Genomic DNA, 22,124 nt, shown 5'->3' on the forward strand with positions numbered 1-22,124 from the left:
AGGCACGCACTTCTTACACAGGTATCTCCCAATGCTATAAATAGACATGAAGAGGGAGAAGGGCATCTATACTGCTGTAAGGCCCCTGCATTTCCCCAAGCCGTCTGAAATGCAGCAGCCGTCTCGTTCATTATCGGCACCAATGTATTGAACCTGGACAGCTGAGAGAGGGAAATCACCTGCCAATGATGTGTAGCTGGCAAGAAAAGAAGAAGTGTCCTTTCCAGTTGGTTCCCTAAAGGTGCAGCATGGACAGCCTAGATTTGTGAGCGCAATAGGAAGCCAACAAGAAGCACAGAAAACCCATCCCTTTTAATATTGTGAACTAATCTGTTCAAGAGCACGAAAGGATGGAAGGCACTCTTGAGGCCACAAGAGCAATAGCTAGGTATGATTTAAAGCTTTGGCGGACTAAGCTTGAGACCCCTGTGGAGGTGTTCCTTTACTATTTGCCAATTTAAAGACACCATCCGATAGGGAAAAACTGGAATGATCAGTCACATTCTCAGTACTCTCATTCCCAGCAAGCCAGAATCTATAAAAGAATGGGTTTCAGATACATCCATGTCTGGATTACAGGGTTCCCTTGTGTTTGGAGATGGCTCACACACACCAGGGCCGCAACTGTAGGAAGACATGGCATCTTGATTTTCGGTGATGGATTCCGTCAGGACATAGTAGACATAGTCTTAACTGCCACTTTAAGCCCTTCACAGATCTCATCAGTTCCAAGTTGTTGCTTCTCCATTAATTGCAATAGAAGAGCAGCACATTCTTTGCCCTCTTTTCACAACTGCACCATGCAGGCCTCAAAAGTCCAGAATTGTAAAGAAAATAGCGAACCCTCTTCAGTGATTTTTCTGCTTTCCTGATGTCTGCTCTCCTGGTGTAGTGGTATCTTCTGAGATCCTGTTGGGGCTCTCTGACTGAATACTAATAAACAACAACCAATTGCCAATACTGCAATTTATTCATATCACCACTGAACCATGAAGAACAGACTCAAACTGATTCTTCAAAAGATTTTTTCATTAGAAGTCATCTATTTATTTCAAATACAAAATCACAACACAATATTTAGACGATAATTTCTGTTCATTCTCAAAAATGACATTAAATTCACAGGAGAGAGAAAGGAAAAGAATCCTTACCTAAAAAAACATTTTCACTCGCTTGTAACTAACATTCTAACAAACATTCACTCATAAATCCTCATTCATACTCATATGTACAAGTCTTTCAGAAATCATAAAAAGAGTTGGAAAGGAAGAAAAGAAGAGGAAAATCAAAAATAATAATAAAACAGTAACTCTGTTCAACAATTTGATATTAGTCAAATGGTGCATTTAGAATGTGCTTGAAAAACTACAGTCACAAATTTAAACAGTAGGCCATCTAAACATATAAAATATTCAAATGGTTTTTAGAAGCATTTTTAAACGATTGGCCTTACACGATCATGGTCGACGCGTTTCGAGTTCCTTGGAAGAGGAACTCGCTTCAGGACCTCAGAATAATTTCTGGAAGACATAATGAAAGACCTTGTTTTACTTTATTGTAAGAAAAAATGTTTGAGTATCTAATCACACTGCAGTGCGGGACCATCATCGTGTTAGGCCAATCGTTTAAAAATGCTTCTAAAAACCATTTGAATATTTTATATGTTTAGATGGCCTACTGTTTAAATTTGTGATTGTAGTTTTTTAAGCACGTTCTAAATGCACCATTTGGCTAATATCAAATTGTGTTGAACACAGAGTTACTGTTTTATTATTATTTTTGATTTTCATCTTCTTTTCTTCCCTTCCAACTCTTTTTATGATTTCTGAAAGAATTGTACATATGAGTATGAATGAGGATTTATGAGTGAATGTTTGTTAGAATGTTAGTTATAAGCGAGTGAAAATGTTTTTTTAGGTAAGGATTCTTTTCCTTTCTCTCTCCTGTGAATGTAATGTCATTTTTGAGAATGAACAGAGATTATCATCTAAATATTGTGTTGTGATTTTTTATTTGAAATAAATAGATTAATTCTAATGAAAAAATCTTTTGAAGAATCAGTTTGAGTCTGTTCTTCATGGTTCAGTCGTGATATGAATAAATTGCAGTATTGGCAATTGGTTGTTGTTTATTAGTTTATAAGGCTTGGCCTTACTGCAGATTAGCCAAACCTTTTGGTGGTTCACGCTCTGACTGAATACAGCAGTACATAGTTAATTTTCAAAGAGGTCAGAAAATTCTCATGAAACCCCAGCAGATGATACAACTTCTGACAACACAAGGAGGCCGCTGCTTTCTCAAGTTCTTGCTGCCTCCTATTCCTGGAGCATCAGGTATTGGAAATGTAAAAGAAGATTCCTGCTAGGTCCACAAAATGATTAGTATCTGCTAAAGGCGTCATCCAGCAGCAGAACAAGCACAGACCCTTTTGTAGGCTCAAGTCTTAGAACATTTGCCAAACTGCAATCTTAGTCACTGAGCCTTATTGTTCTGCTCAAATCCCAGCCTTGGAATATTTTGAAGAAAGTTAAAAATGTCGAAATAGTAAGAAAGAGAAATGTTCTAATTTTTCATTGCCGTCAACTGTTGTCCTGGGTGCTCCTTTTAAGGCAAATAACTAGGAATACTGCAGCAGAGGTCAATGGTGGATGAATTCCCTGCAACTTCAAATTAGTCTGAATCTCGTCCATCATAACTACTGACAGCTTTCCCGCAAATATTTTACAGAGACATCTATTGCCACCCCCATAGCTGTGTGTCTCCCCAAGCATTGGTATTTCATCCAAATCATTTGTGGTTGGTGGTGTATTTTTATGCATGTTTTTAATGTTTTTATTTTGTTCCCCTATTTTTATTGTTTGTCCTGTGTGTCATTTTATCGGAGGGATTATACATAATTGCCTCTCTTGGGGCTTGTACAAATTAATATAAAATAGTATAGTGAGGAATACCTCATTTTAGTATATGCAGTTTCTTTAATTTTGATTACAAAATGTTTTTTTCTTTTTTCCTAAATGTTGGTAAAAGGAGGAAAATAAAAATTTCATGCAGAATGTCAGTGTTTTAACTGTGGCCAAACTACTTTGCCTTTCCCATTTTAGTGAAAGAACGTTCATGGTTAATGTCCAAACACTTCAAGAACAGTACCGAAATCATCAGCGGTTACTACATCCAGATTATTTCAGTCAAAAATCACAGGTACAGGAGCAGAAATAATTTCAAGTGTGTTGTGTTGACATTAATAAGAGCATTGTACTAAAGTTGCTGCATTAACGTTTGCAAGCCGCAGCATAGCTAAAGAGTAGTATATAACATTAAGTCCTACATAACATGAAGTTTACAATGCCACATTCCTCTATATGAGAACCATATTTTCAGCAACTAGTTAAACATACAAACTGAAATGTTGAAAAATGAAAATGTAAAACGGCATTTTGAAGTGGCCAGTGTATTGCATCAGCTTACACTGGATACCTGCTTCTTTTTAGGTCGAAGTCTACCAGACAGCGCCTCTGTCTGGTTGCAAAAATACTTCTAAGGGACATTCTGAAAGCTTTCCTGGACATGCATTCTGCCCATTGTTTACCATTGGCTTTGTAACTTACATTTGCTTGCATTCTATTTACTGGCTTTATTCAGGGGTGTGGAATTTAATAAAATATCCAAGGGTCCATGGGGCAGGTTGCTTCATAAATCTACTTGTGTGGGAACAAAATCCACTTGTTCCCTTGATGCCATGGAGGGAGGCAACACATTATGGCAGCAATCTCATTATATAAGAGCTCTGATATAGCGTCTGTGATTTTGCCCAGGCTCATACCATAGTAGTGTTTGATTGCTTGCCATCCCCTTATGTTGCCACGTTTCCACAGATCTACATACTGGGGCTGAAGGTAGTGATAAGCAATAGTTCCAGGGTTAGAATGTTTTGTATCTGAAGAAAGTACTGTCATCATAGGTAGACCAGGAGCCAGAGATGTAGTTAAGTAGATTTAATGGTCCAGGTAAGTTGGTACAGGGTCCCCCACCGAGAGCAGCATCCTGCTGCGCAACCCCACTCAATCTAACTGGTCACTCATTCAAAGCATGCACACACACCCAACATTCTATGAAATCACACTCATGCAGGCTGAGCAGCCAGGACTAGGAATCACAGGATATAACAAAATGCCCTTTTGAGTCTGTGCAAACCTTCTAACTTGCATGTTTTAAAGGTTTTCAACAACTCTACTCTAATCTTATTCCATACTGAGAAAAGTTTTAAATTTACCCCTGACATTGGCAGACGTAAACCTCATTCCAGAGTTGGGGCGAAAAAGTGTTTGGAGGGAATGTGAACTTGCAAATACTCAGATTTACGCATGAGCAAATCTACACATGCATATTTGCTCATGCTAAAATTAAGTTCACAAATATTTTCTACATATACTATTGCTTGTCCTACTTCTGTAAATTCTTGGGAATGCACAAAAGCCGTAAAGCTACACTTAATGCAAGGACGTACACCATGGGTGCACTTTTGAGACTTTCTTTAATAATTGGGCCCCTAATTTGGTCTGGCATTGACCATGACCTTTAGTGTTTATTAAAATTCTGTATCGGCTGGGTTCACTGTCAGTGACAGCATTCTGCTATTTCACAAGGAGCATATTGGCACACAAAGTAGTTTTGTTCAGTGCCAGTAACTACAGTGTGAGTGTGTAGTTTTTCAGACCAAAAACACATTTTGCTTTTGCCAATTCCTTTTTATAATGGTGAGGGCCCAGCAGCTCCCAGACCAATAAGGTTTTACAAAAACCATGCCAAAACAAGTCACACATTGACAAAACTAAAAAGCGGACCACCAATTTCAGACCTACTGACTTTGCCAGTGCTTGTTTATTTTTGTTTCCCATAATCCTATTGAAACTGGTTACACTGATTTTCCATTATGAATATTTTTAGGAAATACTAGCATGCATTAATACATGTTACTAAATGATGCTGCAAAGAAATGGAACCTGAAATTTGACAGTAGTTAAGCAAAATGTTTTTTTCCTACTTTCATTTTTTGAGGAACATTTTATTTTGAAAGCAAAGAATCATCAATCTGGCTTTCATGCTTCTGCAAATACTTGCATAAAATCAGGGAGCATTCTGGGAGCATTATACATAGCCTTATAGTGGTAAACTTTGAAAACGTGCGTACACATTTTAAACTGGAACCACTGTAAGTAGTGCAGTCAGAGCTCAGATCATTTACTTCGAGCTCTCACCCTAATATTGAAGGCTTTTAATTAATGAACCATAAATACAAGTTTGAACAGCATTAACTTATGGACAAAAATATTTTCCTGATCCTAAATGTGGCACTGCAAACTGGCAGCCAAAGGGTTTGTGCTGCAGGGGGTTGGGCCTACTGGTCCCAAGGACAAAATACACATACACTTGTTGCCCTTGACCCCAAACAATGTGTCCTGGGCATCCGCCTATAGAAATTCCACAGCCCTGTTTATTTGCTTTAGGCTGTCCAACATGTCTTTGACCCTCCTGTGGAGCATAGCCTTTTTACCATCGCTCCTTATGATTGCTTGCTTTCTGTAAACAGGCCTTCAAATTTTGTTCTAATCTTGTCACATTTGCTATGTATTCAGTGATAAAGGTCACATTTCAGGCTCTGACTTCTGAGGGAGCCTGGTGTTTACTTTGATTTTGTTGATTTCAAAGTAAAATTTATGTGACAATTTTGCTGCATCCTGGGGCTGAGAAAGGTTTTTTTCTACCACAACACAAAATTGTACTCTGAAAATATTTCAGAATACATCAGAATTGGGAAAGTTCAAATGAAGCACATTTGTTTTGTAATTCTGAAGTGTGGTGAAAACAAGTATTTTTAGAGGATTCAAATATATAAATAAACCTGATGATAACATTTCCGCACATTATCGTTTGTGCACTGTTTAGTTTTATCAGTAAAACTGTATGGTCATTTCAATTGAAATGTGTTGTTTGTAATGGCAGTACGCTACCATACCATGCATACTTCACTTACACCTCTCCATTTTGTAACACTCTTCACCACTTCACTTTGTGCCATTCCACAACACGAAGGGGCTGATTATGATGCGGCCTCCTAACGACATTTGCTTCATTCGAATTGGATCTGGAATGTGTCTTTACAACCGAATCGGAAAGGTTTCCGAACGACCGAAGACTATGCGAGTTAGCACAGATTTTTAAACTAATTTAAACACCGAGATCATCGTAATTGGGTAAGTACTTTTTGAGTGATCAGTTTTTAAGTCCCAATAAAATATACTTATACTGTGGACTTCAAGAGAGGTGCATTTCGGCATCGGGTGCCCAGCTGACTTCGTTAGGAAACTGGCCTTGCGATAAAAAAGCTGCAAGCAGGGACTGGGTAGGCAGTTTGGCTGAAATCAAAGGGGGGGCTTAGATCTTGAGGGTCTTGGGCATGCAGGCAAACCGTCGGTCCACTCAAACTCGGGTTGGGGGTTCATATGCAGGTTTGCTTTGTCCGGTAGGGTCGAGCTGCTGAAGGCTTGCAGTTCTCGGACCCTACAAAAAGAGGCTGCACGCGGCAACTAGTGGGCCAGTCTGGCCAAACACAAGGCAACGGCTTGGGTTTTGAGGGTCTCAGGATCCCCTAGGCACCATCGTCTCCCTCGGACTCAGGCTGCGGGGCTCGGTGCAGTGGTGCTTTATGACGTCGTGTTGCGACAGTCAGAGACTCACTCTGTGTCTTGGTGATCTGGTGAAGAGGGGAAACAGGACAGCAGGACCACTCTCAGTGACAGCCCTGTGGATCCTGAAATCCCTCGATGGTAGATCTGTCTTTGTTCTGTTGGAGTCCAGATTGGCCCACAAACAAGCCTTGGTTGCTGCAACTAATCCAGTAGTTAGGGTATTGGTGCTGGGTGGCTCCTGGGGGTCCCGGCATCTCCAAACTTGGCAAGAAGACCCATCTGACTGCCTGGAGTATGAAAAACTGCTCCTTCGTGTGTCCAGATGGCTGGCAACACGGTAAACCGGGCAGATGCTTTTTGGTGGCTGCTGATGCAGTAACGCAGGGAGATCTTTCCCGGTTGTTGAGGTGCTGGGCAGTCCTCCAAGGGTTTTGGGCGGATATCCAGCTGTTGGTGAAGTCTGCCTCAGCGATGCTCAAAGTGCAAGCAGCCTGGCAAAGTTTTGCACCAATCTTTGGTTCAGGTCTTCAGTTTTCCACACCGTCGGTTCTTCTCTTTCCTCCTCAGTTTCTAGTGGTGTAAGGGGCCCACCTAAATGCTCAATTTAGGGAAGTTAAGGAGACTGAAGGGTAGTAGCCAATAGGCTGCTTACCCCTGGGGTCTCTACATCCCCTAGACGACCAATTATTGGGGGGGAGTGGGTGCCACCCTGTCCATCACCCTGATCCTAATTCCACCACACTCAAAATGGTGGGATCCTTTCCTTCGTGTTCACTTCAGGCTGCCCATCCTAGAGGTGTGTCCAGCCTGGCAGTGTAACACACCTCCTGACTATCTAATTTTAAAATGGGTCTCAGGGCAGTGGTGTCATCTTCAAGGTCTGGGGAAAGCCAGGCTTGTATAAGCACGTCTGCAGAGAGTTCAGAATTTGACAGCAAGGACCTTGGTAGGTCTTCCCCGTAGATGTTCTGCCAGAGCCACAATCAGAAAGCTACACTGGCTTCCAATTGACTCCCGAATCCAGTTCAAAGCTCTCTGCTTGGCGTTCAAGATTCTTAAATCCAGGTGCCCAGACCTCCTATGTCCGCTTCTAACTCCATATGTGCCCCAGCGGAGTCTGCGCTCACTGGGACAACACCAAGTGACTGTACCGCGTACCAAACTATGCCGCATGAGTGGGCGCTCCTTCCGGGTTCTAGGAGCCAAGCTTTGGAACTCCTTGCCGCTGGGCATCCGTGGCATGGAGAACCTGTCTACCTTCCGGAAAGCTGTCAAAACCCTTCTGTTTCCTCCCCCTTAGGGTTGCTTTCCCGGCTTGGCCTGTCTCTTCGGTACTGCACTTGATCTACCAGCGCCGGGACGCCCCTTTGCTGGGGCAGCTGTCGCGCTTACACAAACTTTTAACATAACATAACAAAGGCTTTGAAGCCTCTGGCTTTCATATGGTGCTTTACTAGCCTTCCTGCTGGAGGCGGTGTAAATCCCTCCTGCTAGAGCAGGCATTGTTCCTGACCTCTGAGAGCAGAGCTCTCACCTACTAGAAGGTCCGAAACTCGATTATGGTGGCAGGCTGTACAAAATCAGTCAGACAGCGCACTAGAGGACTCTTAAGGTTCAGGGTGTTCTAAGGTACCTTCTGGGCGCATGTATTATTAAATCCATCACTGAAATCAGTGTGGGTTCAATAATATGAAGTGTTTGATACCAAACACCATATATATCAGTGAAGCCATTATGTAGCTGGGTAACTTGTTTTGACCTGTGCACAGTGCATACCTTAAGATGGCTTCCTTGTTCATGTGCAATACCTAGTAATGGAACTAGACATCACAGAGGCATATTTGCTCATGCAGATATGACCTCACATAAAATATAATGCATCCTGCATTAGGGCTCAAAGGCCTGATGTAGGGGTGACATACTTATATTAAACACAGTGATTGTGGCATGCCACACAGGAGTGTGCCATGTCATGTTTCCACTCCTGGTTTGTACCATGTCACTCAGCCTGCAATGGCAGTCTGTGGGGAATTTGTATGTGGATCTCTTAGGGTGGCATAAGATCTGCTGCATGCCTTAGGGACTCTCTTTAATACCCATGCCCTAAATACCAGTAGTACCATTTACTAGGGACTTAGAGAGGAGCTAAAGTCCTTTGCCAATTGTGTTGCAATTAGACATCACCTTGTTTTAAGGAAAGACACCGAAGTCTGGTTAGCAGGCCTCTGTACACTGTCAGAGTTGAAAAATCAGCATCCAGTATCTCGAAAGGTGGGGGGCACTGAAACCAAAACCCAGTTTCCTCCACCACACCACCCTCCACCACTCCACTACACTCTACGACACTCACTCAACACTCTATGCCACTGTACACCCTTCTACTCTACTCTACACCACTCCATTCGATGGCACTTTACTCCATTCTATGCTAAGCCACTCTACTTACGCCACTCCACTCTATGCTATGCCGTGCCAATCTACGAAACTCCAGTCTGACTCTGCTTTACTCCACTCTGTCCACTCTTTGACACTCTGCTCCACTCTATGCCACTCCACTCTACACAACTCGACTCTGTGACACTCAATGCCACTTCACCCTAGGCCTCCGTACTCCACTCCACGCTATGCCGTGCCACTCTACACTGTACTCCACTCTACGACACTACTCCACTTTATGCCACTCTAAGCCACTCAACAACACTCTGTGTCACTTCACTCTAGGCCACTCTACGCTATTCACTTTTACACCACTTTTACTCCACTGCATGCCACTCCACTCTACGACATGTTACTCCACTCTGTGCCACTCCACACCACTTGTCTCTACTCTTTGATACTCCACTCTACAACACTCTACTATATGACCCTCCACTATACGATCCTCCACTCTGCAACACACTCCATTCTACATAATTCCCTCTATTCCACTCCACCCAATTTTACTCCTCTCTACGTGATTCCACTCCACTCCACGGCACTCCTCTCATGACACTCCACTCTTATGATTCTCCACTGTGGTAAGTTCAATATAAAATGTCTGTAATAGCAGTACGCTGCCACAGAATGCATACTCTGCTTCCAACACTCCACTCTTTGCCACTCCACTCTATGCTGCTCTATGTCACTATCTCTACTCCACTATATGTCACTTTACTGGAGGTCTCTCCACTCTGCTCTACACCACTCCACTCTACTATTGCTTCAAGTATGACTTTGAAGTAGTTCTATAACGTTTTTATTTCCAACTCACGGGTGACAGTGGTGAACTGGGTTCAGTGCACCAATGCTGAATTGAAAGACTGGTTATTGTAGCCCCGCAACACCCTACCCAATACATTATTGAAGTAGAGTTATTGCTTTTGGGTTACTAACAATCCCCGTAAATGGATCACCGGCACTGTGGTAACAGAAACAAGCCATTTTCGTTTTTCAAAATATCACACCCACCTTGCACTAAGAAGAATAGACATATACAACTAAACGCAATTATTACAACAGTTCGAACCTGTTTCTCAGCACATCTAAAATAACTACTCAGGATATCAGAAAAACAGCAAGAAGGCAAGTTGTGAGTAGTGAGAATAAAATGTAAATTTCTAACCAGGTTAAAATGTCATATAAAACCTAACTCCCTAATACCTACTTCTATGCGCTACACTAGGAGAGCATGGAGAGTAGAACAATTTACAGTCTAGAGTTTCTTTGGAAGCAGCAATATGCTGCATTCCTTGATGACCACAAGAGTTGTCTTTATCAGTGGATGTGTAAAGGCAGTGTTCCCTGCAAAGGACAAAATGTGTGCTTTGGTAGCTGCCTTTCTTGAGGACTCGGTTTTATCAGCATCTAATGAGGTACAGCATCTTTGAAGTGGCAGACACAACAATGATTCTGCATTAAATTGGAAACATGCTACTCCCATTACCTACGATGGTGGCCTACTTAAAATGGAGTCTGACCTTACCATGGTCTTTGAGTTGCCTAGAATGGCATAGAGTGTTGCGGAGTGCTGTATTTTGGAGTGTCTTAGAGTGGAGTGCTGTAGAGAAGAATGGAGAGGCATAGCATAGAGTTGAGTTGAGTAAAGTGTCAGAGTGAAGTGGTGCAGCGTGGCATGGAATGGAGTGGCATAGAGTGTGCTGTTGTAGAGTCAAATGATGTAGAGTGAAGTGTCATACTGACGAAAAGTCCAACGTTTTATGCTACTCCACTCTACGCTCCTCCACTCTGCTCTACACCACTGCACTTTACTCCACTCTACACAATTATACTCCAGTCTACGCCACTCCACTCTGATACTCCACGACACTTTACTCCAAGGCACTCCACTCTATGCCACTCCATTCTGACTCTACTCCACTCTACCCCACTCTACAGCACTCCACTTTATGCCACTCTACTCCCTCCTACGCCACTCTATGCCACTCCACTCTGTGCCACTATACACCACTCCACTCTACGGCATTTTACTCCACTCTACTCCCCTGAACTCTACAGCCCTTAACTCCACTCTACAACCTTCCACTCTCCTCGAGGACCCTCCACCCCACAACAATTTATGCCCCTTCACTCCACGACCCTCCACTCTGTGAAACTCTACTCACTCTACTCCACTCCACAGAATTCTCTATATGCCACTCCATTATACAGCACTCAATTCTTTACTGCACTCTACAAAACTCTACTCCACTCTACATAACTCCACTATATGCCAATCTTTGCCATTTTACTTCACTGAACGACACTCTACTCAGCTCGCTTTAAACCATTTTATTCCACTCTGCTCCACTCTACTACGCTACATATTTCTCCAAGCTACTTAACTGTACTCTACAGCACTCAGCTGTATGCCATGCCATGCCACTCTATGGATTGGGGGTCTCTGGTTGGCACAGGTATGCACTTGTGACAACCAGGGACCCTCCCCTCTAGTCCGGGCCAAGGACTAATCCTAAAAATAACCCCTGCTCACCCTCTAGGCGGGTTGGCGCGAGTAGACAAGACTAATCCCCAGAGCGCTAGGCGTTAAGCATTTGTAGCAACACACAGCAATCAATTGATACACCACAAACGGAAACCAGGATGGCTTTGTATAAAAATATACTATTTTTTATGCAGGCTTAATTCACAGGTTCCAATAATGAAAAATCGGTTCCAATAACTTAAATGGCAGGTTCCACAATACTCATGGCAATGTTCAGTTCTGCTTGGCAATGTCTCTCAATGCTATGCGCTTCGTAGCGCTCCTGTATGCTTTGTAGCACTGCTGTATGCTTTGTAACGCTCCTGTGTGCTTTGTGGAGTTTGTACGGCTCGAAAAGGAAGGGTCCTGTCGAGTCTCACGTGCCTCCCAGACACGTTTGTCCGCGGCGCGGGACTTGGTGCGAGGCGTACTACGCTGTAGGCTCAACTGGGGTACGAGTCGTTGCATTCCCGTGCGACGCGTACCTCACTCACAAACAAAGGCGTTCCAATTCATACGCGCCTTGCGGACACTGCAGTCCGGGGCGCAGTGCATAGGGCAATACGACGCATACAGGGAGGCTGGTATTTTAACAGGTGGTACGTGCCATAGGCTTCAGGGAGACTCGCACAGCGTACAGTTCTCAGCACACAGGACCTGTTTGGCAGAGTGTTCGGTGCAGACGATGCAGGGGCCAGGCGTCCTACGTCGCGGGGCGAGCTACGGCTTGGTTGCTTAGTCGCGCAGCTCTCAGGGCAGCGGTGCGTTGTAGAAGCAAGCTTTGAATTGCAGAGTCCGCTCCAGTCTTGAAGGGGGGAAGCGGTGGGCGGTGATGCAGGGTGTGGTGCGATCCCAAGTAAGGGACGGCCACCAACCGCACTACGCGCCGCAGCTGCTCAGTCACAGCAGCGAGGTGTGTTCAACAGGACGCCACACGGGGAGAGCGAACCTTGGGCAGGAGTCAGTCTTTACGTTGCGAGCTACGGCTTGGGGGCCACAGGGTCGCAGTGCTCGGACCGGACGGGTCCTTTCTTGCGTTGCGAGCTACAGCTCGAAGGGGGCAACAGTCACGGTGCTCGGGCCAGGCGGGGCTGGTCCTTACATTGCAAACTGCGGCGCGATCCAGCAGAAGTCGCGTTGCTCGGCGAGACGGGAGTGCCCAGGCTCTTCAGAGTGTGCAACGAAGGGTCAAAGGGCACTCAGCTTTCCTCGGGCAGCGCTGCAGGGTCAGGCAGCACAATCCACAGCTTTTCCTTCGGGAGGGGGTAGCGCCCAATGTTCCTGGGGTGCAGTTCAGGGGGCAGGCTCACACACAAGCCCTTGGAGACCTGTTTCAGAGATTTGCACAGTCTTTTCTCTTCTCCTTCTGTACTCCACTCTTCTCTACTCCACTTCAGAACACTCCATGGAACTCTACCTGGGCCGGACTGGCCGTAGCGGGCACTGGGCATTTTCCCGATGGGCAGCCAGGGTAGGGGCTGGTTTTGGGCCCCTCGGGGTCAGTTTTGGTTACATGGGGAGGGCAGTGTCGGCCCTCTGTAACAAAATAGGCTGAAACCGGCCCTGGCAAACAGCTCGGCCGCACCCCCACTGTCTCCGCTGGGGGGCTGGCTGAGTAGTTTGCCAGGGCCGGTTTTGGTTCCCAGTCTGGCATTGCACTCCACTATTACAACACTTGACTCCACTCTTTGCCACTCCACTGTACGACACTCCACTCCATGCCGCTCTCCTCTATGCCACTAACCTTTATCCATGCTGGTATACAACATGGCTAAAACACATTGGCAAAGCCAATATCTCCTGCATAGGCGAAACCTATTACGTTTGCTAATGCTCGTTTACTACTGTGCATTTGTTTTTTTGCTCTGTTCCTCAAAGCACAGTCCTGGTGCCAATTCGCCCATTCAGTCCTTGCTCATTTGAGCAAGGCAACCTGCCTTTACTCTGCAGTTGTTAAATCAATCCAAACAGGTGTCAGTGCTTTAAGCTGAAAATAGGGTAGTAGTAATGTGCAACCATGTTAATTAGTCTTTCTATATCCATAGTGCTTTCCATTATTTATAGGTCCAAAGCTAGCACTAGGTTTTGCGTGCCTTTGAATGTATAGCTCATGTAATCCTCTTAAGGATTCATGTTTGATGGCCAGTAGTGTCAGTTGTGTTTTTTAAGCTGGTGCTGCTAGACACTGGTCAGTGGGCTCTGTACAATAGAGTTTCAGGGTACAGTTTCTGACTCCCTCACACTAAGGACTCTTCGATGTGGGAAACATCTATCACCACACAGGCTTTACATCGTAGTGCCTTTACAACGCAACCAGTACCACGACTGCAACAATACCACGAGTTCCATTACAAGGCAAGTCATTACAACAACTTGCTTTAGGGAATAGGATGTTGAGCTGGTGTTGGATTTTAGTCCAACACCTTCCCTACTGATACACCGAGAGGAGGTGAAATAGCAATTTAAACTACTCCGAAGTCCAGTGCTTCCGTAAGAAAGTCTTAATGACGTGCGGTGTTATGGTACTCATGGTAACAGCACAGTCGTGGTATTGACTACATTGTTAAGCCACGCATAGTTTTGGCATGCATGTTAACAGATGCTATTCATCAATGTTGCAAGAAGGATTAGAACCACTTACTGCACTCCAGCAGAAATGGGAGGAGACGGTGGGGAAACCTATACCAGATGTGACGTGGGGACAGATCCTGAGGAGGACATGAAAGGGGAGCAGGAATGCTCGCTTCCAACAAGAGCACTTTTTTGTGCTCTATAGGGCCTACCTTACCCCGGGGAAAATAAAGAAGTATTTCCAGGTCCAAGATGCAGCCTGCCCCCGATTCCAGATGCTTGATGTAGAGCTCGAACACATGTTGTGGGACTGCCCTAAGTTGGGACTCTACTGGGCTGAGGTAGGGGAGCTCTTAAACGAGACCATGGACAGGCAGATAGAATACGACATGGCGACTTGTCTGCTGCTGTGGTTTCCTCACACAAAAAATACTAAGATCACCAGCAAGCTTATTGACTTGGGCCTTATGCTAGCCCAGAGGGAGATAATCTGGCACTGGAAGTCGAAGGAGGGCCCCTCGAGTAAAAGATGGGTGAGTGAAATGTGCAAATGGGCCAGTAGCGAAGGCACTATTAGACGCAGGCAGGCTACCCTCGCAGCTAATGGGAAGAGCTTAGAAATGGCGAGGGCATGGGAAGACCTAACGCAAACATTCAAAAACAGTTTAGAGACTAAAGAAGGCTAAACGCGAAGGGTTGTGAAAGGAAGTTCCTACAGATACACAAGATAGCGAATAAGGTCACAGTGGTCTCTTCCCATTGGTAGATATTCACTACGAGCCAGGCCCACACCAGTTGAGATTGATGAGGGGGTGGGAGGGAGGGGTAGGGGACCCCATGTTGGTGTAAGGGGTTGATAACGGTAGTAGGATGGAGTAAGCCGGTTCTCTGAGTAGTGTGTTCAGGATGCATGTGATAAAATGAGTGAATGCACCAAAGGACGAGTTGGCTGGTGAAGGGTCAAAAGGACCATAATAGGAGCATGTTAACCTCCAAGTCCTCGGGATCAGCCGGCTGATGTAACAAGGCCACCTCCTGATCTATCCGAACCCAGAAAGCTATTATAGCCTGGGCCCAGGAAGGATCAAGTGAGGGCAGAAGAACAAAATAATAAACAGGAAGGAAAGGATGGGAACAGCAGGGAGGGAGAACTGTAATGACAAGAAAAGAGAAAATGGTGATCGTCTCAATTCTTGATATATACAACACAACAATGCTCATAGAATCACAGTACCCTATACCTGTAAATTAACTAAGAGTAGGCCCTGTAGATACTTCTCTTTCCCCTCTATATGGTCCGAGAATTGGGTTTGAATCATATATAACACCACCTGTAATACACAAACATATGAGGGCTTAGACTGGGGGGGTATGGCTTTCCTGACAAGTATGTAGGAGGATTACTCAGTACCTACCATGCTACTCAGATGGAGTCAAATAAGGGTCTATATACCAGTTGTACTAGCCAACTTCCAAGTAATGAAAATGCGAAGATGAATAGAACGGGTTACGTCACCCAAAGTAAAATAAAGGCTACAGTATCTGATTTGTAGGCTCAAGTCTGTATAGTCAGGAACGTGGTGCGCCCTGCATGAGCTGGTGCAAGAAGGCTCTGCCAACAGGGACACCGTATGTCACTGATAAAGAAACGAAGCGCACCCTGCACGAGCCGGTGCAAGAAGGCTCAGCCAACAGGGGTGCACATAGAGAGAATACAAACAAGGCGTTCCCCGCATGAGCCGGTGCAAGAAAGCTCTGCCAACGGGGACGCCAAGGAAAACAAATGAAGGACGACACTTTAGCGCACCCTGCACGAGCCGATGAAAGAAGGCTCAGCCAACAGGGGCGCGGGTCAGATTCTATCAAAGGAAACACCTTGTTGACATCACAAGGCGTGACGGAAATCCGTTCTCTGTACAATCAGCTAGGACAAAGCCTCAATCGCACGAGCCTTCCAAAGGAAAACTCCGCCTCTGACACAAACCTCGAGGCTGAGAGAAAACAAACGGCAAGATGAAATCCGAGTTGCAAATCAGGAACTCCAAGACACTAAACACACCTCTCCCGGTCCGGAACCAAAATATCCGACGTCCCGCGTTGTCGACTTCCTCCTTTTATTCTCCGCCCACGACGCCAAGGATTCTGGGATTTGTAGTCTTTATACCGGCGCTCTTTCAGGATGCATTTATGCGTTTGACAGAGCATCAACTAGGAGTACCTATTTGGCTTCAGGTATAGACCATTCAACCGTAATGATTGGGGAAAGGGAGGTTAGGGATAAAAAAGCAGATATAGAATCTCCTGACTGAGGGCGCACCCTGGCCCTCCTAGACCACTATCGGATCAAACACTAGCTAAATGACGCCGCCCAGCCTCTGGGATGTGGGCATACTTGCTGTGTAGGAGAACTGATTGAAAATTTGTAGGTGGAATTTGGAGGGAGCGGGCGCATCGATGTATACAACTGTATGTCTTCTTTTTTAAATCTGCAATAAAAATTATTTAAAAAAAAAAAAATCAATGTGGCAACCTGAAACAAAAACCCAGTTGGACTGCAACCAATACACAACCTACTTGGAATGATTGTGTAAGAAACATTTTCTGGTAACAATCATTCCCATAACTTGGGTGAAGGACAATAAGTGGACACCCAGTCCCCCTTTCATAAAGGAATAACATACACAAAAAGATCTAGGAAATGGAATATGCATTTAAAATGTTTATTTTTAAATACTGACCTAGTGCAAATTATATGAATTGTAACCACAAAGAAAGCAAACAGTAATGCAGCAAATCAGTTTATAAGTAATGAAAACAACAGGTCCATTCTAACATGGTTATTGCATTATATAGTCCTAACACCCTCTCTGTGCCATTTATAGGCACTATGCTAGTTCTGCCAGATTAGTAAATAAACTGCACATCTCTAAGTGTCAATAGTGGTTCGCCTTCACATAGGCGTTTTCAGGACAATACGTCTTTACTGTTCTTTCTGGATAGCAAGCCAGCTACCTTGGGCAAAAGCTGTGGATAACCGCACAGCCTGCTAGTTGCCTGTGAAGGCTACCAACCACACAGCAACCTTTGATTTGAGTAGGAGCGGAAGTCATATTTTCCTGTCCAATATCTCTGGTACAAAGCTCCTCTCTAAACTATGGCCTGATACATGAGGTTTTTATAAGGTTTGGCCAGAGAATGTGCTGGAAATTGTTAACATAAACATTTAAAGATTAAACAAAGTTTAGCCAGGGAGCTTGTGAAACCTCGTTAGAATAAGCTATAAACAAGGCTATGTTTAAGCGCTTCTTGAACATTGTTAAAAATTAAACAAAGCTGAGCAAAAGAGCTTGTTTAATGTTGTTCGAATATAAAATCACCATAGGGTGGCAAAGCATCCTTGCAGCCACTAATGCTTTAGAAACTCTGTTTACTAATAACACTTAATAACTATATGCTCATGCAGAAATGTTTATCGTGAATATATTCGCATAAGCTGAATTGTCACCATTTCATGTCACATTTGCAGAATAGAAGAACATGCTAGGAATGTGCCTTAGATAAAACCACATTTATTAACTTGTTGGAAAACAGACATATGCTAATAAACTGAAAGATCGTAGTACTTAATAAACACAATATTTACAAATATTACTACTTTTATTTATCCTTCATGATTACCACGAGTTCTGTCCGGACTTCTGAAAGAAATATGTAACCGCCCTACCTCTTTAAACACAAAGACTTATTAAAGCCATTTTGTGTTGACTGACTCCTCTCTGACAGTTAAATAAGAAAACACATTTCATCTTGCAATTTTCAAATGTAGACAACAAATGAAGAAAGTTGCTACCTGCAATCTTGTTACAGCACGGAATAAGGAAACCTCTAAGCTGGAATCTGCCTCAGCTATATTCTGCCCTAAATCCTCTGTGCTTTCCCCCATGCCCCAATTAGTGCTCCCTCCCTGTATAACTTCCTCTAGTATCTACAAAAGATGGCCTTTATCCGCACCACCACTGCTCCTTGACCTTGGGAGGTGTCAAGAGTATGCCTGGTAATCCATTGAATATAAATTTAATTTTTTTGTTTTGTTTTATGTCATGCAGACAGGAAAGTTATAGAACATTACTTATGACCGCTAATGATTGAGAGACATAAGACAAATCGATGCCACTATCCAGGCAATACACCTGACTGTTAATTTGAAAATAATATACTTTGCTTCCAAGGACAATGGAATATAACACTTAAAATGCTACTTTTGGGTGCTTCCAGATCCAGTTCTGTACTTGCTTCGTATCCCTCCCTCCCTAATTATATCAATTGAGGCCAAATAAAAGCCTATCTATGTGGTGACGACCAGCCGAGACTCACAATGTTCAAGCTCTACGCAGACACTTACTCAAGCTAATGTTGACTTCCTAAGATTGAACAATACTATGTTGCCCATCAACTTGCTCAATTAACTTACCACTTCCAACCCGATCTGGAAACCCCTGATTAGCTCACCAACGAAAGTTGCATTCAACACGATGCAGCCCGCACTGGTATTTTTGACAGAAACACCAGAGGGTCAAGGGACCCCAACAGTGCTCAATTGAAATTTGGGAATCTCTCCACCACGCACTTTGACACCATGGCTTTCTGAATCTGAATGCGCCATTCTGGTATAACGCACTTCTACGCATCAACAACTCGTCCTTCTGGACCAAATGGACTGCCAAAGGTGTTCAGACTATAAATCAGGTGTATCAGATGGGTTGATGAAAGCCTCGGTCCTGCATGAGGAATACAACCTCAGTGAAAACCAAAACCAGAGACGTATACACCTGATGAGCTACCTGGACAAAAAGTTAGGCAGCACTCCAATATATGAGACTCTCGCCTATCCATAAATACCTAGTTAAATAGCGAATAGATTTAATAAAGCAGGCCTGCTTCCATCCAGAAATTCCTAGAGGTGCAGGCACTCGGGAGGGGATTCGATTCATATTATAAATATATGCAGGGAAATCCTATTATACTGAGACACGATTTGGGCAAATCGCCAAAACCCTGGCACCAGTGATATTCGTCCTTCTTCGGAACTCCTGTAGCTCCACGACATCTATGACTTCCAAGGGATGAATGCTCGCTGTAAAAGGTGGCTGGCTTTCTCTTTGGCCACACCCAAAACGTGTTTTCTGAGGAAATTGAATCTTTATTACGAACGGTCATTATCAATAGTTAACCTTGCCTCCTTTGAAAAATCGATCTATGAGATCAGTGACCGACTGTCCAAGTATGGAGAAATGTTGACTCCATTCTTTGTGACCTTTTCATGAAACACTCAGTTTATATTGCCAACAAAATACCTAGACCAGCGCTGCCTAACCCAGCCCCCCTTAGTAGTTGGCCACACTATTCAATGAGAGATGCAGCCTACCAGTAGAAATTGATCCATAATGCATTTATATATAGCATGCTTTATTAAACATTTATAGACTGAATCATGTGATGATGCAAAAAGATTTCATAGAGCTATTGTCACCTGTGCTGCACAATGGCTTAATTCTCTTTGAGTCTGCACAGCGACTCTGCTGCTTACATAGAGAACTCAATACTAATGTTAGTTATACTGGTGCGAACGCTGACTTCAGCAAGCACGTTATGTCACCTGCCCCACAGCCCAGCGTGTGAAGGCAGATATATTTCAGTTTTGAATTATCTATCCAATGTGGAATGTGTAATGTGGGCCATATGCAAGGGCAATTTGTGTGAAATTAGTTGTAAAAATCATTAATAAAAATATTAAAATGAAAATACTAGTTTTGCAACCCAACTATAAACACACTCCCATCTCCCCCCCAAAAAGAGCATCTACACAAAATTTGAAAGTAAGAAACAATATTAAAGTTATTAATGATCTAAATTTAGCATGTCCTTTGGACTAACAAGGTCAACAATGACACTGTTGTTGTACGTCTGTAAAATATGTTATGAAGATTGTCCGTAATGGTGGCGACAAGTGCCATTGGATGGACAGTAGCATTAAGATGAAGGAACAGACCCTGAGGTACAGCACAGAGAGAGTTTCATGTTACATTTTGCAAATTGAAACCTAAAGTCCTTGTCTTCTTTATTAATTCTTCCTTTTCGACCTACTTCACCTTCCTGTTTATTCAATTCATCTGTTTTTTAGGTTGAGCCTGGGCAGCGCTTGTGCTGTTCTGCGAGGCATGCCGTATTGAGGTATGGACTTAAAGCCCCGCCCACTCTCCGCCCTTATTTTTCATTGGTTTGTATAATTGTCCATTGTAAACTGTGGCTTTTCATTAGTCAGTAGGCTTAGTAGTCCCTCCTTAATACCGCCTTGTCTCATTTCGTAACCTCCCATGAGGACACCCCGTTACTTGTGTTGTTGCTAGGTAGGCTTTAATTACAGCCTCCGAGCACTATTTTCTGAAATAACTGTGTCCTGCTTGCTGTTGCAGGCAGGACACCTTCTCTCCTAACGCCAAACACAATATAATATTTCTCACATTTGCGAGAGTTTAAGCTCTTGTCATTGTAAATGACAATGCCTTTTATTTATCTGTTTTTAAAACAACACATAAATTAAAGGCATTGTCATTTACAATGCCAATGGCTAAAACTCCCCTAAATGCGAGACTTATTGCATTGCAGATGCTTGCTTTTTTTTCCATTGAGCATATTTCGATACATGTCCTTCCTCTTGTCTCTGTTTAATGTTTCGCTTCCAAAACAATTTCTTCACATTCCTGTGCCAAACCGGTAGCAGTAACATTAACATTCCACTGCTTCACTATGCGGTTATGCTACTAATGCAGGTTTTTAAAAACGGTCTCCATTATTCAAGTCTATGTTTTTTATTATTTTTCTGGCAAAATAACCAAGTGACGCTCTAGGTTTCCTTTTTTAATATTGTTAGTCAAACCATGAGTGGTAAGCTCTTTAATCTGTTACCTTGCTGTTGAATGACTTACAAATTCATGTGTTCTACATGAAGAGGTGTTCGAACACTCTCCTCATCACACCAATGAGGCACAAGAGCAGAAGCTCTTCCCAGAATATCGATAAAGAGTTATACTAAAGGCAAACATTCACTTAAGCATAATAGAAAAGTAAACTTAAGCTTGATTTCCCACTGCAAGCTTGCTTGCCTCGTTGTGATCTGGATTACCTGTGAATTATTGCGATGCTTTTGGGACTTAAATTGTAAAGTTAGTCTTAGTGCACGGTTGTTATGCTATAACATTTTTACGTGAAATTGCAGAAGGAACGTGATTTAGCTGAAAAGCAGTCTTCACTCGTGAACAAAGCCTATAGGACCCTCCTGACTCCTTTGAGCCGAGGACTCTATTTGGTAAGTTGTTTTAAAATCATGTTTACCATTTTTTGTAATAAACTCCACCATTGCGCTATGCTAATGTGCATGAAACAGTGGACCATTAAATCTCTTAGTAAGGAGGGTGTGTAAATAACAATTGCTCTAAATAGCTCCGTCTGCTATATCAAAACTCAAAATTAAATTGTTATAACAAATAATAATGATCAAGTGCAGTATAAACTGGGGAAAACTGTTAGGTCACAAAAGGATGGAAACGATTTAACAGAGCTAGAAGAAAAGCAAATGTGTTTACTTGTGATTCTTATGTATTATGGTAACGAATGGCTGCTGTTTAATTTTTTTTCCCCTAATCCGTCTGCCGTTATACATTTACCCAAGCAAATCATGCAAGCTTTTTTCCTTTGTAGGTAACTATTTGGAGAATGGTTGATAATCATTCCAGTATTCATTTTTAAGTTTACTACAACTTATAAATCAATGTAGCTCTGAATTTAGTCCTATTTAGTTCCTTTATATAGCACTTAATACCTTTGAGGCCCTAAAGTATATTAAGTGG

At 43.3% G+C, this 22,124-nt stretch overlaps 1 protein-coding gene across 1 annotated transcript in view; it reads left to right on the forward strand.

Moving 5' to 3' along the window:
* Nucleotides 1-22,124, forward strand: part of HSCB (HscB mitochondrial iron-sulfur cluster cochaperone) — a 142,145-nt gene that overhangs the window by 33,277 nt on the left and 86,744 nt on the right. Inside the window, exons 2-3 of the mRNA XM_086943161.1 lie at nt 3,102-3,198; nt 21,494-21,583. Coding sequence (XP_086799287.1) covers nt 3,102-3,198; nt 21,494-21,583 — 187 coding nt within the window. The remainder of the gene's footprint in view (nt 1-3,101; nt 3,199-21,493; nt 21,584-22,124) is intronic.

This window comes from Lissotriton vulgaris, chromosome 11 (genome assembly GCF_964263255.1).
Source record: "Lissotriton vulgaris chromosome 11, aLisVul1.2, whole genome shotgun sequence".
NCBI classification, from domain to species: Eukaryota; Metazoa; Chordata; class Amphibia; order Caudata; family Salamandridae; genus Lissotriton; species Lissotriton vulgaris.